At 43.3% G+C, this 19,170-nt stretch overlaps 1 protein-coding gene across 2 annotated transcripts in view; it reads left to right on the forward strand.

The window, feature by feature from the left end:
• Positions 1–11,072, forward strand: part of LOC123995821 (uncharacterized protein C14orf132-like) — a 37,442-nt gene extending 26,370 nt beyond the window's left edge. For both annotated transcript variants that reach the window (XM_046299503.1, XM_046299502.1), the window contains exon 2: positions 8,666–11,072. In XM_046299503.1, the coding sequence (XP_046155459.1) occupies positions 8,672–8,887 (216 nt within the window). In that variant the 5' untranslated portion in view covers positions 8,666–8,671 and the 3' untranslated portion in view covers positions 8,888–11,072. The remainder of the gene's footprint in view (positions 1–8,665) is intronic.
• Positions 11,073–19,170: the final 8,098 nt, after the last annotated feature.

A 19,170-nucleotide genomic window follows, 5' to 3' on the forward strand; every position in this document is an offset into this window, starting at 1 on the left:
GAACAAGCTGTCAGTTCTTAGTAAACCGTTGGGAAAAATGGTGTTTGACAAAATACAATGCTATTTCCTTGTAAACAAATTGACAACAGACTTTCAGCATGCTTATAGAGAAGGGCACTCAACATGTACTGAACTGACACAAATGACTGATAATTGGTTGAAATAAATTGTTAATAAGAAGATGTATTTATTTTTACCAATGACTTTTAAACAAAGTGCGTGTGTCCATGTATGCTGATGATTCAACCATATATCAGCAACCACAGCTAATGAAGTCACTGAAACCCTTAACAAAGAGTTGCAGTCTGTTTTGGAAAGGGTGAACAGAAATACACTGGTCCTGATCATCTCTGAAACTAAGAACATTGTTTTTGGTACAAATCAATCCCTAAGTTCTAGACCTCAGCTTAATCTAGTAATGAATGGTGTGCCTGTTGAACAAGTTGAGGAGACTAACTGACTTTGCGTTACCTCTGATTGTAAACTGTAATGGTCAAGACATATAGAATTAATAGTTGTATAGATGAGGAGAGGTCTGTCCATAATAAATAGATGCTCTGTTTCTGTGACACCACACTCCAAAAAGCAAGTTCTATAGGCTCTAGTTTAGTCTAATCTTGATTATTGTCCAGTCACGTGGTCCAGTGCTGCAAGGAAAGAACTAGTTAAGCTGCAGCTGGCCCAGAACAGAGTGGCACATATTGCTCTTCATTGTAATCAGAGGGCTGATATAAATGCTATGCATACTCGTCTCTCTTGGCTAAGAGTTGAGGAGAGACTGATTGTATCACTTCTTTTTTTAAAGAAACAATGTGTTGAAAATCCTAAATTGTTCGCATAGTCAACTTACACACAGCTCTGATACACACAGCTCTGACACACACACACACCCCACCAGACATGCCACCAGGGGTCCTTTCACAGTCCCCAAATTCTGAACAAATTCAAGAAAGCATACAGTCTTATATAGAGCCATTATTGCATGGAATTCCGTTCCATCTCATATTGCTCAAATAAACAGCAAACCAGGTTTCAAAAAACAGATAATGCAACTCTTCACGGCACAGCGCCTCTCCCCTATTTGACCTAGATAGTTTGTGTGTATGTATTGATATGAAAGCTACGTGTGCCTTGAAAAAAGATATGTAGTTTTGTCTTTGGGTTGTTCTTGTCTATTAATGTTCTGTATTATGTCATGTTTCATGTTTTATGTTTCATGTTTTGTGTTGGACCCCAGGAAGAGTAGCTGCTGCTTTTGCAACAGCTAATGGGGATCCTAATACAATACCAAATACCAAACATTTGAATGAGTGTACACAGTAGCCTGTAGTTAATGGATGATATTTTCAGTGTGTTTAGGAGAAGAGAGGAGAATGTCAGAGTTGAAACCCATTGTCTCAATAATCCATTTGTACAAGAGACTGATTTTTAAAATAAGAGTGAGTGCTCTTCACAGGTGAGTAATGTACAGCTGATGGACGTGCTCAGTGTCTTTACTATGTTTTCAGTTCAAAGTGGACATGTGAGCGCTCATCATATGTTTCCACTGAGCAAACGGGAGCTTTGGGCTATTGATTCTGCACTTGCGATTGAACACGTTACATCCTTTTCCTTCCTGCTGAATCCTCTGGCTATTCATGGGTTGCACATTTCCTCACAATATTGTTTTGAACATTCATTTTGGACTGATACCCGAATGAGCATTCTACTCAATGCATTGTTAATGAGCGCTGATGAAGATTTAATCAGAAGTGCATTACAGTGGCTTGGAAATACAATGATCTTTCAAAGGGAGGTAAATAATTAGTAGGAAAAACTTTTGTCATCGTTTTAATGTCACCATGTTGACTTTACATGCAGTATAACTTTAGCTAGCTAGCTAAGATTGAGGGGATTTTAGCTAGCTAACTTTAGCATTGTTTTACATTTTTGACAACCTTTGATAGCTAATGACAACATTGTCATCTGTCTAAAGAAAATTTGACAAGATGATGATGGCAAAGTTGTTTTCTACTAAATATTTGTCTACTTTAGAAATGTCATCCTATTTCCAGGACACTATAGTGTAAATGAGACAAAAAGTTGTTAGCCTCCTTCCAGATTGACTGGACTTAACACCATTTTTGGGCACCGAGTAATGGAGGTGCAACCGGTGAATAGGACAGAAGATCATTTGAGGGCCATTTACATTACTAACATAAGTCTAGTGAGATCTATCACTCTTCAACATCAGATTTTCTCATTTTCTCTTTACAATAACCTTGGCTGTGGTGTGGCCTGCTTCATGTGTGAGTGTAGCTATTAGCATACCGTAAATACCATAGTATATAGATAAACAAAATAGGGATAGCAATTCAAACTATGCAGATGCTTCTCAGCTAAGACATATTGCACACAATTTGCACACTTGATTAATGCAATGATTCACAAATGTGTGGATATTTTAAAAGCATTCCATTTTCAATTTGGTTAACAGCAAAAATGCTGTTTTTTGGTATTAATGTAAATAAGGTAATTATTGACAGGACATGTGGTGTGGGAGAGCCTATGTGCACTGTACCACTCAGATGGGGTATTTGGTGTAGATGTCTACCTCTGGAGGTTGTGTGGGAGACATCTCTTAAAGAGAGATTTGAATCTAGATCCATCTCTTTACACACTCTCTTGGACCTAGTTTGTATCATCAGAGTAGTGTATTGTAAAGAAGACCCAGTGAACTGAAAGCAAAGTGCCATGACTAACAACAGGCGGAAGGCTTATTTGAGGAACTGCCCACAGAAACGTAAAGAAACAGTGACTGCTTCTGACAGATGCATTGTAAAGAAGAATCCTAAAGTGCTCTCTAACAAATATGCTCCAGTCCAGGCTGTAGGGTTGACAGCCACTGACATACAGGAACTATCCTGACACTCATACCAGGATGTGGTTGGTTTTCTGTTGATGTTACATTTACATTTTAGTCATTTAGCAGACGCTCTTATCCAGAGCGATGTACAGTTGACTTACAGTCATCTTCAGATAGTTAGGTGAGACAGCCACATATCACAGTTGTAGCAAGTACATTTTTCCTGAATACAGAAGTGATCAGAAAAGTCAGTGTTAGTAGGAAAAGACAAGTGCAAGGGGGAACAAGACTGAGATACTCTTTGAAGAGGTAAGATTTCAGACGTTTTCGGGACTCCGCTGTCCTAGCATCAGGGCGAAGCTGTTTCCACCATTGGGTTATAAGAACAGAGAAGAGATTTGACTGCACTGAGCAGGAGCTGACCTCCCATAAGGGTGGGAGGGCCAAGAGACCAGAGGTGGATGTTCACTCCTATGGGAGCTCTGTTGAAATGCATTGTTTTCTCTCCTGATTAAAAAATGGACAGAAGTATGGTGTTCTATGGATGTGCTAGCGTAATTTACTGTATACTACAGTAAGTGGTCATATTTAACACAAGCGATATTGTGAATGATGCATCTTACACTTCTTTTCACATGTATTATGTAAAGGATCAGCGGGTATCCTAACAAAATATATACGAGCACCAGAGCAAGACAATAAATTGTGAGGCGGAGAAAGCACAATGAATAAAAAGACCAACTGTACACTTGGAGATTTACGTAGAATGTGATTGTGACAGTGATGAAAAGCGAGCATCGAAAATCGACTGAATTGAGTTCATAAATCTAGGTCGTCTAGCCAGGGGAGTACCAAGGCTCCAGACCTAGCATCTTGTCAATGTCTCTTAACTATTGTCTCAGTTGTGAGTTAGCACGGTCTACACTGGGAAGCCAATATATATGCCAAAAAGGCGTTATGGCTGTGACAGACACCTCTATTACCCTGAACGTAGCACTTTAATGGTTAGTTGGAGCTGAACTTGCGTAATCCAATGTTAACGAATAAGCAAGTGTTGGCTCCATCTCTCATTCGGACAGAATGGTTTGTCTTCAAAGGCACACAGGCTTTGAGGGTAGGTCTCTGGGGCAGTCGGGTTGTGTGTGTGTGTGTGTGTGTGTGTGTGTGTGTGTGTGTGTGTGTGTGTGTGTGTGTGTGTGTGTGTGTGTGTGTGTGTGTGTGTGTGTGTGTGTGTGTGTGTGTGTGTGTGTGTGTGTGTGTGTGTGTGTGTGTGTGTGTGTGTGTGTGACAGTGATGTTAAGAAGATGAAATAAGGAACAGTGATGGAAACAATACTTTTATGTCATTGCAGTTTTTCTTAGTCAACCTTGTAAGGAATTTATTGAATTTCAAATATCAAGCAGTCGTTAGTTAACAGGGTACTTAGCTTTAAAAATATATATATTTCAAAACCATTTACTTGGTCCTTTGTTCACATTTTCCAGTTCTGTTACAAGTGGTTTGAATCTTCTCTTCAATTGAATGGTTTGAATCTGCCCTTTACTGCTATAGCACAGAGAAATGCGTTAAATGACTCATTCATGAATGACAAAAAAGACAGTCAAAAACTAAATATTAAGAAACAAGATTTTAAGTGTTTGTCCTTTTTCTACGAGATACAAGAACATTTTTTTACACATATCTATATATTTATTTTTTTACACATCTATATATTTTACACATATCTATATATTTTACACATATCTATATATTTTTTACACAAATTTAGACACATTTTTGGGTAGGCACAAAACCTTCATACACCATTATTATTTTTTACCAGTACCGGTTACATATAGAGGAGTCCCGTGACACTTGTGGGGGTCGTATAATGAAAGGGAGAACACCATCGGGTTCAGGAGTCTCCCCTTTCCATGATTTGTAGGTCGAACTGTTTGGATGCTACATACAGTGCCTTCGGGAAAGTATTCAGACCCATTGACATGTTCTACATTTTTTTACGTTACAATGTATTAAATAAACATTTTCCTCAGCAATCTACACACAACACCCTATTATGACAAATTGAAAAAAATATTTTTAGAATTTTTCAAACATGTATTTTTGTTTTGAGACAAGAAATTGAGCTCAGGTGAGTGCTCAGCACTCCACCAATCAGCCCTTTACGGTAGAGTGGCCAGATGGAAGCCACTCCTCAGTAAAAGGCACATGATAGCCCGCTTGGAGTTTGCCAAAAAGCACCTAAAGGACACTCAGACCATGAGAAACAAGATTCTCTGGTCTGATGAAACCAAGATGGAACTCTTTGGCCTGAATGCCAAGCTTCACGTCTGGAGGAAACCTGGCACCATGCCTACGGTGAAGCAAGGTGGTGGTAGCATCATCCTGTGGGGATGTTTTTCAGCAGCAGGGACTGGGAAACTAGTCAGGATTAAGGGAAAGATGAACGAAGAAAAGTACAGAGAAATTCTTGATGAAAACTCTGCTCCAGAGCACTCAGTGACTTCAGACTGGGGTGAAGGTTCACCTTCCAACAGGACAACGAGCCTAAGCTCACAGCAAAGACAATGCAATAGTGGCTTCGGGACATGTCTCTGAATGTCCTTGAGGGGCCCAGACAGACCCGGACTTGGACCCAATCTAACATCTCTGGAGAGACCTGAAAATAGCTGTGCAGCAACGCTCCCCATTCAACATGACAGAGCTTGACAGGATCTGCAGAGAAGAATGGAAGAAATTCCCCAAATACAGATGTGCCAAGCTTGTGACGTCATACCCAAGAATACTCAATGCTGTAATCGCTACCAAAGGTGCTTCAACAAAGTACTGAGTAAAGGGTCTGAATATTTATGTAAATGTTATATTTACATTTTTTAAATAAATTAGCTAAATGTCTAGAAACCTGTTTTTATAAATCATTATGGGTAATTGTGTGTAGATTGATGAGGACCTTTTTTGTGTTTAATCCATTTGAGAATAAGGCTGTAACGGAACAAAATGTGGAAAAGTCAAGGGGTCTGAATACTTTCCGAAGGCACTTTCCGCTTTATAATGACAAGACCGATTTTCCTGATGTCTCATGGTCTGACAAACACCTCTCTAGCTCTGCCACCGTAGATGCAGAATTTAATGGGTAAGCCTAATAACCAACATATCGGTAACGCAGTGCCTTCTTCCGGGTAGCCTGATTATTTTACACCTTTTCAACCAGAAAACCAGTTTTCAACCATGACATTACATCCTTAAGATGTAATACTCCATAGCTTTCCCACTGGGCATGAGATGAAATACATTTGACATGTGGGTGAGCTGTCTCTTTAATTCCTCTCTATTGATTCTCATTGAGGTGTGAATAGCTGGAGCAGTCAGGTGGAAAACAGACACATCTACGGAAAAGTCATTACAGCCCTTTCTTTGATCAGGGCCCTCATCCACAAAGCAACTCACAATAGGGCTGATGTAGGATACGTTTGGCCTTTCTGATTATAATTAATACGATTATTTGAACAGGTGGAGTCTCCGGTTATCACGGAGACGACCTGATTCACTGAATGTCTTCTTAAAGAGATCACTTTTATTTTGGGATATTGCAAAATATGACTTTTACATTCATGACAGGAGAAACAAATTGATTCAGAAGATAATTTTAGTTACTCATCTTGTTTCTATTAATTTCTAGCATGTCAAGCTAACTAGGTAGCTAGCTTTGTAGCCATGGATATATGAAATCAATTTTTACTTGTCACATTCACCGAAAACAACAGGTAGACCTTACGATGAAATGCTTACTTACAAGCCCTTAAGAAGCCTTTTTGACCTAGATTTGGCACTCCGGTACTGCTTGCCGTGCGGTAGTAAAGAGAACAGTCTATGACTAGGGTGGCTGGAGTCTTTGACAATTCTTAGGTCCTTCCTCTGACACCGCCTGGTGTACCAGGCAGTAAAACAACCAGTGCTCTCAATGGTGCAGCTGTAGAACATTTATGAGGATCTGAGGACTCTTGCCAAATTTTTACTGTCTCCTGAGGGGGAATAGGCTTTGTTGTGCCCTCTTCACAACTATCTTGGTGTGTTTGTACCATGATAGTTTGATGGTGATGTGGACACCAAGGAACTTGAAGCTCTCAACCTGCTCCACTACAGCCCAGTCGATGAGAATGGTGCCATGCTCGGTCCTCCTTTTCCTGTAGTTCACAATCTTCTCTTTTGTCTTGATCACGTTGAAGGAGAGGTTGTTGTTCTTCCACCACATGGCCAGATCTCTGACCTCCTCCCTATAGGCTGTTTCATCGTTGTTGGTGATCAGGCCATCCACTGTTGTGTCATCTGCAAAATGAATGATGGTGTTGGAGTCGTGCCTTGGCCATGCAGTCATGAGTGAACAGATAGTGCAACTTCCATGGTTTAGCCAAGTACTTAGCTAGCTGGTGGATGTTTTCCTTTTGAAACCAGGACAGAGGAAAGCAACATTCACCTCCATAAGTGCTGTTTACATTGGCATCTAGAGTATACTGAATGAAGCACTTAAGGGACCTCATGGGCACCCTTAACTTGGGGAAATTCACCTTAAAAATGGTTTGTGTAACTGACTTAAAGTTAAAGAAACTTTACGGGAAAAGATATGGGAAAATGTACTTCAGATGTTTTGTGAAACTGGACCCTGATCCTTGATCAGCACTGCTACCCTGAGACTCTTTGTGGATACGGGCGCAGGTCTCTAGGAACTTCAATCTGTCACTCTGGCTGTACCATGAATGTACCCCTACTGCACAAACTCCCTTTCTTATCAATTTGCTATAAATGAGCAAACAGTCAATCCCTAAAGAAATCACAGAAAACAAGGCACTCATGAAGGATCTGGTACTCCATGCCCCCTTTCTCATTTAGCATTTTCTTTCAGACAATGTTCACAAAATACATATTTTCCTCTACTGAAAATGACCTTAACATGTGACAGACTAATCACCACAGAAGAGGTTCACAGAAACAGGTAGTATCCTCGTCAATCACATAATTTACCATACGCTCTTATCCAGAGAAACAGCATCTATTTCCAATCGGCTTCCCTGTGGGAATCAAACCCACAGCCCTGATGTTGCACGCGCCAAGCTCTACCAACTGTCTCCATCAACCTGTCTCCATCAACCTCTAATAAGAGGGGACCTCAGTGACAGATTTGTCATTTTCTGGTATGGGTGTTGTATAGGCTACACACTGTGTGAAGGAGAACACTTCTCTTATCCCTCTATCGTATTTTGGGGGTTTGGTTACCCGAGTACAGCTGTGTATTATTTTCTAAGAATAGTGGATTCTGTCATGCCATCCTCCTCCCTACTGTCGGTAGTATTGAGATACTGTGAGTATGTTCTGAAAGTGTAGGTGTAGGAATCTATAGGTTCCATACTAACACTTGAGAAAGCATAACATTGACATTCCAGTAGCTTATTGTAGATAGCTTTCAATGAAAACGTTTTAATGTATTACAAATAATCTTAATATACAGTATATGCTCCATTGGCCCATTTGAAATAGCTTCACCTTTCTAGATAAGGGTTCTGAATTCGCAATGAATCAGAGCCATAGCATCAAGGTTTTCAGACTATTTACTTTCTCAAGTCCAAGATAACGTTGGAAAGGAGACAAATGAACTGAATAGTTAATGAATATCGAAAGGGAGAAGAAGATTAGGCCTCTGGACTATATTGATAGGGAAGCAGTGCTTCCAGTTATACATGAAATGAGTGTAATTCTTAGTCTAAAGCACTGCAAAACTCTGATATTTGTCCCTCTGAGTTGAATGCGCTTTGTTTTCTCTTTCAGTCGGTCATGGCGGGGGCCTTCATGGACTCGCCCAATGATGACGACAGCACGGACCACTCACTTTTCAACTCCTCGGCCAGCGTCCACGCCGCCTCTATGGCGGCCCATGACCAGCCGGAGCGGGAGCCCATGTCCCGCGACGCCATCTGGCTTTGGATTGCAATCACCGCCACCATAGGGAACATTGTGGTCGTGGGAGTGGTGTACGCTTTCACTTTCTGAGTGGTGGAAGCCATGATGGAGACATGCCAGCAGGAGGAAGCTTCTGGACAAGACATTTGGACATGAGCTAGGAACACCACAGCAGCCAACGGCCACTCTCAAAGGCTACACTGTTACAGAACAGTGAATGATTCTTGCATTGGCATCTTGTCCAATCATTTGAAAGACAAGGCATTGTTCACAATTACAGAAATTAATGTGTAATAAGTTGGTCATGTTACTGCAGCCAAAGGTCAAAATATGGAATATTGTATACATTAGTGCTGTTGACTATACATTAAGATGTGAACATTTCTGATGAAGCTTTCTGATGAAGCTTTAAATAGTGAACAGTGATGTACTCTGAATACCCTCAGATGTCATTGGTCAATTCTTTAATCATTGGACGTAAAATATTCAGATAATAAAACCTTAGTAACGTGCTGTTTGGAGCATTTAGAGATCATTGTATGGAAAGTAACACTGGTAAGTTTTAGCATGTCTTTAACATCACAGTCGTTACTGTATTCTACATCTGCCCGAAATATGGAGTTTATGACAAACATACTAGACACAAAATGTCTAAAGATCTTTACTGTCTGCATGACAATATAGTTCACCTGACAGTATCCGTTTTGGATTAAGTTAATCTAGTTCTCCGCTTTTCTCCTCTTTTTTGCCTCAGTGAGCCTTGAGTGCTGAATAGACAATCTTTTCCCAGCATATTTATATCTAAGATGGTATGGGTAACCTAAATCTATTTCTCTTAAACACCCCTATCAGACCTCAAACCCATATGAGCAGGAACTACAATTTATAGGAATGGATGTTCACCTTGAACACTTTTCACAGATGTTTACATGTGGAAACAACATTCCTCACACTGAGAAGTCACTTGGATTCAAGTCTAGTGTACATACATCTTGATGTGACTGCAGTAACCATTTCAATGTCGGTCTTGATGTATATTTTGATCGAGTATTATCTTTCTTCCTCTTTATAGTCTCAAAACACATTGTAACCCAAACTGCCTTCCAAGCCAAATAGTTTTAATGAGCCCTGGATGTGACAATAGCCAGTTGCCATAGCGATGCATCTCTGTCGCTATGTGCCTCAAGGATACCATGTCTCTCGTTCCCAGTGCAGCACACCTGTTTATCTCTCTCTAAACTCCCTAGCACATCTACCCAACATACTCTCTCTCACACACACACACACACACACACACACACACACACACACACACACACACACACACACACACACACACACACACACACACACACACACACACACACACACACACACACACACACACACACACACAGGCTCTTTACATGTGGACATCGATCACATCATACATTAGCTGATAATGTTATAGACCAAGAGTCAACTTAGATACCATAGGTTGAATGATACTCTACACATATGAGCTTTAGAGCTTAAATAGTTTTATACTGCTGGTTGCCCTTAGATATCATGAGCATTTCATATTGTAGAGCAGGGTTCTCCAACCCTGTTCCTGGAGAGCTACCCTCTAGGTGTTCTCTCCAACCCTGTTCCTGGAGAGCTACCCTCCTGTAAGTGTTCTCTCCAACCTTGTTCCAGGAGAGCTACCCTCATCTAGGTGTTCTCTCCAACCCTGTTCCAGGAGAGCTACCCTCCTGTAGGTGTTCTCTCCAAACCTGTTCCTGGAGAGCTACCCTCCTGTAAGTGTTCTCTCCAACCTTGTTCCAGGAGAGCTACCCTCATCTAAGTGTTCTCTCCACCACTGTTCCTGGAGAGCTACCCTCCTGTAGGTGTTCTCTCCAACCTTGTACCAGGAGAGCTACCCTCATCTAGGTGTTCTCTCCACCCCTGTTCCTGGAGAGCTACCCTCCTGTAAGTGTTCTCTCCAACCTTGTTCCAGGAGAGCTACCCTCATCTAGGTGTTCTCTCCAACCCTGTTCCAGGAGAGCTACCCTCCTGTAGGTGTTCTCTCCAACCCTGTTCCTGGAGAGCTACCCTCTAGGTGTTCTCTCCAACCCTGTTCCTGGAGAGCTACCCTCCTGTAAGTGTTCTCTCCAACCTTGTTCCAGGAGAGCTACCCTCATCTAAGTGTTCTCTCCACCACTGTTCCTGGAGAGCTACCCTCCTGTAGGTGTTCTCTCCAACCCTGTTCCAGGAGAGCTACCCTCATCTAGGTGTTCTCTCCAACCCTGTTCAAGGAGAGCTACCCTCCTGTAGGTGTTCTCTCCACCCCTGTTCCTGGAGAGCTACCCTCCTGTAAGTGTTCTCTCCAACCTTGTTCCAGGAGAGCTATCCTCATCTAGGTGTTCTCTCCACCCCTGTTCCTGGAGAGCTAACCTCCTGTAGGTGTTCTCTCCAACCCTGTTCCAGGAGAGCTACCCTCATCTAGGTGTTCTCTCCACCCCTGTTCCTGTAGGGCTACCCTCCTGTAGGTGTTCTCTCCAACCCTGTTCCAGGAGAGCTACCCTCATCTAGGTGTTCTCTCCACCCCTGTTCCTGTAGGGCTACCCTCCTGTAGGTGTTCTCTCCAACCCTGTTCCAGGAGAGCTACCCTCCTGTAGGTGTTCTCTCCAACCCTGTTCCTGGAGAGCGACCCTCCTGTAGGTGTTCTCTCCAAACCTGTTCCTGGAGAGCTACCCTCCTGTAAGTGTTCTCTCCAACCTTGTTCCAGGAGAGCTACCCTCATCTAAGTGTTCTCTCCACCACTGTTCCTGGAGAGCTACCCTCCTGTAGGTGTTTTCTCCAACCTTGTACCAGGAGAGCTACCCTCATCTAGGTGTTCTCTCCACCCCTGTTCATGGAGAGCTACTCTCCTGTAGGTGTTCTCTCCAACCCTGTTCCAGGAGAGCTACCCTCATCTAGGTGTTCTCTCCAACCCTGTTCCAGGAGAGCTACCCTCCTGTAGGTGTTCTCTCCACCCCTGTTCCTGGAGAGCTACCCTCCTGTAAGTGTTCTCTCCAACCTTGTTCCCTTGAGAGCTATCCTCATCTAGGTGTTCTCTCCACCCCTGTTCCTGGAGAGCTAACCTCCTGTAGGTGTTCTCTCCAACCCTGTTCCAGGAGAGCTACCCTCATCTAGGTGTTCTCTCCACCCCTGTTCCTGTAGGGCTACCCTCCTGTAGGTGTTCTCTCCAACCCTGTTCCAGGAGAGCTACCCTCATCTAGGTGTTCTCTCCACCCCTGTTCCTGTAGGGCTACCCTCCTGTAGGTGTTCTCTCCAACCCTGTTCCAGGAGAGCTACCCTCCTGTAGGTGTTCTCTCCAACCCTGTTCCTGGAGAGCGACCCTCCTGTAGGTGTTCTCTCCAACCTTGTTCCTGGAGAGCTACCCTCCAGTAGTTTTGCTGCAACCCCAGCTCTAACTAGCCAGATTCAGCTCATCAACCAGCTAATTATTAGAATCAGGAGTGCTATATTAGGGTTGGAATGAAAACCTAGAGGAGGATAGCTCTCAAGGGAACAAGGTTTGAGAGAACACCTACAGGAGGGTAGCTCTCCAGGAACAAGGTTGTAGAGAACACCTACAGGAGGGTAGCTCTCCAGGAACAGGGTTGGAGAGAACACCTAGAGGAGGATAGCTCTCCAGGAATAGGGTGGGAGAGAACATCTACAGGAGGGTAGCTCTCCAGGAACAAGGTTGGAGAGAACACCTACAGGAGGATAGCTCTCCAGGAATAGGGTTGGAGAGAACACCTAGATGAGGGTAGCTCTCCTGGAACAGGGTTGGAGAGAACACCTACAGGAGGGTAGCTCTCCGGGAATAGGGTTGGAGAGAACACCTACAGGAGGGTAGCTCTCCAGGAACAGGATTGGAGAGATCTGCTCTGCACATATTGTGTTTACCCCGGAGAGCCAGAATAGTTGTCTACTGCTTTTACTGTGCGCCCTTGGTGCACACTGGTGTCAGCGGTGGGATTCAGAGACAGAGGGCATCCACACTTCCAAACCCCAAAGTCACTCTCTAAATTGCAGCAGCCAGAAACTAAGCTCCCCTTTAAGTGTAGCGTTGAGACTGGGAGGCTAAATCTCTGATGTGTCTGCCTCACCATAGAGCAGACCCCAGGTCAAACAAACAACATTAATACAGTCATAGTTTGTGAATAGTCAATGTCTGCTTTTCAAATGGCACCCTATTCCCCAAGTAACACACTGTGGGCCCTGGTCAAAAGTAGTGCACTATGTAGGGAATAGGGCGCCATTTATGATGCTGACATTGGTTTGACTGTGACGGCAGGGACGGTCACCGCGTGATGTAGTCCTGGGATAGGGGATACAATGTCCTTTTGATTATAATGGATGAGACCTTCGATGCATATGGTTTGGTGTGATAAGTTGGTCCATTATTAACCTTGATTATTAACCTTGATTAATCAATCATTAACGGAGAGATGGATGACTTGTTGAAGCGTTCTTAGTGATTTGCTGATTAAGAAATCTCTCTTTCTTTTTCTGGAGAAGTACGATTTTTTTAAATGAGATTAAGCTCAATTAAAATATATATATATTTAATTTAGGCGTAGATGGATTTAATCTGAAATCAGATATTAACCCCATTCTAGATTACCCATATAAAATCGTCCAAACAGCAAACTATTTCAAGACAATAACTCAGAAGACTTATACATGGATGTTTGAGTACGCTCTGCATACTCTGAGCAGTTGATTATGACATTGTTCCAGTTCATTAACGAAGTATTCAACGTTTTACTGAAAATACCATTTGTAAAGATAGATGGTGTGATAATCCACATTGTTCTTCACTTGCACTGTAACTATGGTCTTTTGTATCAGTTATTAAGTATGTACTATTAAAATGTAGTTTGGTAAATGTCATGTGGCTGGGTGTGATCATTCACAGAAACACAGAATCATACTTGAGGAAAATGGTATTTTATCTATTGTTATTAAAGTTGTCTTAAAATAATTCAAGTATATGTTACAGGAGTCATTTAGCATGTTCTCATGTTATTCTGTCATTGTCAATATTATCCTCATGCAATTATTATTATGTTCAGAGATAATAATCTGAATGGCATTTACCAATGGAGATGATTGATGAGTGTTTCAATATCCAAGCAGTTTCCTAACTTCAGTCGATCACAGAAATTCTGCATTATGTTTCATAAGAAGCTCTACTGGTTGGTATTTTAAACTCTGATGTTACAGATTACTTTTCGATTATAGACTGGTTACTTTTATCATGCCAGTGGTCTACAGAATGCCGGTGGCCTACAGAATGCCGGTTGCCTACAGAATGCCGGTGGCCTACATAATGCCGGTGGCCTACAAAATGCTGGTTGCCTACATAATGGCCGAGGACTACAGAATGCCGGTTGCCTACAGAATGCTGGTTGCCTGCAGAATGCCCATGGTCTACAGAAAGCCGGTGGCCTACAGATTGCCGCTTGCCTACAGAATGCCGATTGCCTACAGAATGCCGGTTGCTTACAGAATGCCGGTGGCCTACAGAAATGCCAGTTGCCTACAGAATGCCCGTGGTCTATAGAATGCCGGTGGCCTACAGAATGCTGGTTGCCTACAGGTATGCCAGTGGCCTACAGAATGCCGGTTGCCAACAGAATGCCGGTGGCCTACAGAATGCCGGTGGCCTACAGAATGCCGGTGGCCTACAGAATGCCGGTGGCCTACAAAATGCCGGTTGCCTACATAATGGCCGAGGACTACAGAATGCCGGTGGCCTACAGAATGCCGGTGGCCTACAGAATGCCGGTTGTCTACAGAATGCCTGTGGTCTACAGAATGCCGGTTGCCTACAGAATGCTGGTGGCCTACAGAATGCCGGTTGTCTACAGAATGCTACAGAATGCCTGTGGCCTAAAGAATGCTGGAGGCCTACATAATGCCGGTGGCCTACAAAATGCCGGTTGCCTACATAATGGCAGAGGAGTACAGAATGACGGTGGCCTACAGAATGCCCGTGGCCTACAGAATGCCCGTGTCCTTCAGAATGCCAGTGGCCTACAGAATGCCGGTGGCCTGCAGAATGCCGGTGGCCTGTAGAATGCCGGTGGTCTACAGAATGACGGTGGCCTACAGAATGCCGGTTGCCTACAGAATGCCGGTTGCCTACAGAATGCCGGTTGCCTACAGAATGCTGGTTGCCTACAGAATGCCAGTTGCCTGCAGAAGGCCCATGGTCTACAGAAAGCCGGTGGCCTACAGATTGCCGGTTGCCTACAGAATGCCGGTGGCCTAAAGAATGCCGGTTGCCTACAGGTATGCCAGTGGCATAAAGAATGCCGGTTGCCTACAGAATGCCGGTTGCCTACAGAATGCTGGTTGCCTACAGGATGCCAGTTGCCTGCAGAAGGCCCATGGTCTATAGAAAGCCGGTGGCCTACAGATTGCCGGTTGCCTACAGAATGCCAGTGGCCTAAAGAATGCCGGTTGCCTACAGAATGCCGGTTGCATACAGAATGCCAGTGGCCTACAGAATGCCATTTGCCTACAGAATGCCCGTGGTCTATAGAATGCCGGTGGCCTACAGAATGCCGGTGGCCTACAGAATGCCGGTTGCCTACAGAATGCCCGTGGTCTATAGAATGCCGGTGGCCTAAAGAATGCCGGTTGCCTACAGAATGCCGGTTGCATACAGAATGCCGGTGGCCTACAGAATGCCAGTGGCCTACAGAATGCCATTTGCCTACAGAATGCCCGTGGTCTATAGAATGCCGGTGGCCTACAGAATGCCGGTTGCCTACAGAATGCCCGTGGTCTATAGAATGCCGGTGGCCTACAGAATGCCGGTTGCCTACAGGTATGCCAGTGGCATAAAGAATGCCGGTTGCCTACAGAATGCCGGTTGCCTACAGAATGCCCGTGGCCTAAAGAATGCCGGTTGCCTACAGAATGCCGGTGGCCTACAGAATGCCGGTGGTCCTACAAAATGCCGGTTGTCTACATAATGGCAGAGGACTACAGAATGCCGATTGCCTACAGAATGCCGGTGGTCCTGCAGAATGCCGGTTGCCTACAGAATGCCCGTGGCCTACAGAATGTCGGTGGCCTACAGAATGCCTGTGGCCTACAGGATGCCCGTGGCCTACAGAATGCTCGTAGCCTACAGAATGCCGGTGGCCTACAGAATGCCGGTGGCCTACAGAATGCCGGTGGCCTACAGAACGCCGGTTGCCTACAGAACGCCGGTTGCCTACAGAACGCCGGTTGCCTACAGAATGCCTGTGGCCTACTGTAGGCCCATGGCCTACAGAATGCCGGTGGCCTACAGAATGCCGGTGGCCTACAGATTGCAGGTTACCTACAGAATGCCGGTGGCCTTCAGAAATTGCTCCTCAGCTATGGAGAAATGCTCAGAGTAATTTGGTGACATTGATTTAAAATGCTGCATTCAACCCAAGAAGTCAGATAATCATATAGTGATAATGATGCAGACAACTTGCCACCTCACTCCACTTTAACATTATTAGCCAATCATGACACAAAGAGCCAGAAACCCAATATGTCACAAAATCTCTAAATGAGCCCAGGTTCAATCCATTGCTAATCATAAAATTCGATCAGAATGAAAAAGTACTACCTAGTAACTTCTCATTTCAGTGGAATAAGGTACAGCTCTTTTCCCAGTCTGTGAGAGCGGGAGAAACAGGGGCCGCTGTGTGTAACCACTCATTATGCTGAGATAAACTCTCAGCCAAGCTGGACGTCTCAACAATACGGACCGCCTTCTTGAGCAGACACACCATCTCTGCTCCACTCCTCTGGGACAGCTGCTGCCTCCTGAGAATTCACATCACACAGTGCCCTGCTGTGCCGCACTTAGCACAGCCCTCACGTCCAACACCGACCCACTGCACACAACACTCTTCACTGGGGCTGCAAAGCAAGCCGTGACCAGTCAACCATCTCCTGATCCCAGCGCTGAAACCAGGTTGCACAAAGGGCAGTCAGTAAAAGCACAGCAGAGGGTCGATTTGAATGTCTTCATTGAAGCTTGCAATAGTGACACACTATATTTATTCCGCCATGCAGGTGTCAAGGTAGCTAGAATGTTTAAGTTTTGCTAATATGGATTGTATTTATCTGTTTGTGTGGACGACAAATCCATGCCTGGCTTTAGTCAGTGAGTCATTTCCCGGAGCTTTTCCACTATTTTTTATTGTCCTCTTAGTCATAACATTTCTGCGTGTGAGGTAACCTTAGAAACACCTCAGTGGTCATGTTCACACTCAACGCAACATGCCAGAATCCATTACTAGATACACGTCGCTTTCCTGTCTTTATTGGATCAATGAAAGTGCATTCAAATTTCATTAAGCCATTTACTGGGCAACACCTCCACTTACAAAAAAACATATTCCTGTATGTATAGCAGAAAGCAATCTAGACTTCCTATGTCAGTAATGTTACACTGGATGGGATTTTTGATTTGCCATAGCTTTACTATGGTAGAAATTCCATGTCCAATCATGTAACTCAACTCACCCCTAGACTATAAAATGATGACTGTATATTGAAAGTGCATTCTCCCACAGAAAAACAAATCCAAAAGTAAAACCCAAAATGACTGTTTTTTAACAAATAATCCCTGACCTTTTTGTCATAGAGCACAAATTTGACTTGGAGGTAAACCTGTTTGATGGATGTCAGGAAGATCCCCTTATAAGCATGATAGATACTGTTTTTTCCCCTTCTAATTAAGATTAAGCTAGGCTTAAAGCGGATTGGCCATTGAACTGGAAGTCAACAGAAGGTAGCTACCAATTGAAACACAACACCAAAGCACTGCATTTTGATAATTTACATGAGTGTCATGCCCGAATTTTCACCTTTGCTCATTCATGAAATTTCAAGTTTATTCCATAATAGCAACTCTTTCTCAGAGGAATCTGATAGAGCCATATGGTTTCCATCGTGTTACCAATATCACATCCATACATAACATCATTCGATTCACCTTGATGGATTTTTCCATAGCCTAAAATGTGTGACAATAGAAGCTAAATTAGCACTTGTCTATAACTGTGACAATAGTATAAAACATGTATAAACAAAGCCTTCTCATTCAGAACATAATCATTCAGGTGAAGGAGAGGTTCCCTGTAGCAGCTGCTTGGCTTTGGCTCTTCCTCTGATTAACCTATCAATCCCCTGTTAAACCTACTGACGAGATTGATGGCCCAGACCTCTGTGTATTAGTTGTTCTTGACACGGTAGATGAGGCTTGGCTGTGTCCTCCATGACGGCTCTTTGGCAGATTGATTGAGACCAGTGGAACCTGTTTGACATCAGAGTCAGGTAAACACATTTTCCACCCTTAGACATCTAGGAGGAGATGGGGTCGGTCTTGCTGTAATTTGGCTGTTGCTGTGAGCCTGATGTGGATGAGAATGAGAGACAACATCAAACTGAATTATTTCAAAATGTCAGGTTTGAACAGGTTTGTTTCTGATAAATCAGTTAATATGGATTGGATGCCAGCAAAACTATTCATCATTTCTGGACTTTACTGTCTTTGGTCCAGTTTCTCGGATATGCTACAGTAGCTACTGTATCACGCCAGAAGGTGGCAGTGCTTTGTCATTCAGTGTAAGACAAAAAAATGTAATGATTTCATTTTCAAATAAAAGATTTCATTCCACAAATAAATTGTCTCACGAGGATATCAGTCTTTATCCTCCTATACTTCATTGGGAAAATGGTACACATTTTGTGGAATAAAAATGTTACTATATTATCTCAAGCTGCAGGCTGTAGAAAGACCTGACAGCTTTACATTATCCTAATGTATTATGTTCCTCTTTACTCCGTGTAAGGCAGTGTCTCATGTGAATACTCCTACACATTTTTATCAAAATGGATTCATAAATAACATCAATGGAACTTGTATATGCTGAACACATCCAAATGCTGTAGTCTGGCATCATGCACCCCCAAAATCTGAGGGGGCACAAAGTATGTGAGGACGGCTGTGGGGTGATCCAGAAGGGATCTAGGCCCCGTGAACATAAGTTGGAGAATTTAGCATTTTTCAAACACCTCTAACAGATTTTTCTTGAAACCTAGAGCCATAATCATTATGCTTAAACCTACGTAAAAACAGTAAAAAAAAAAACTGATTATCTAAATCAAATCAAATTGTATTGGTCACATACCGATGTTAAGCAGACGTTATTGTGGGTGTAGTGAAATGCTTGTGTTTCTAGCTCCAACAGGGCAGCAATATCTAACAATTCACAACAACACACACAATACAAACAACCTCAAATTAGAAGAATGGAATTATGGAATATACACTACAGCTCAAAAGTTTTAAAACA

This window comes from Oncorhynchus gorbuscha, linkage group LG14 (assembly GCF_021184085.1).
Source record: "Oncorhynchus gorbuscha isolate QuinsamMale2020 ecotype Even-year linkage group LG14, OgorEven_v1.0, whole genome shotgun sequence".
NCBI classification, from domain to species: domain Eukaryota; kingdom Metazoa; phylum Chordata; class Actinopteri; order Salmoniformes; family Salmonidae; genus Oncorhynchus; species Oncorhynchus gorbuscha.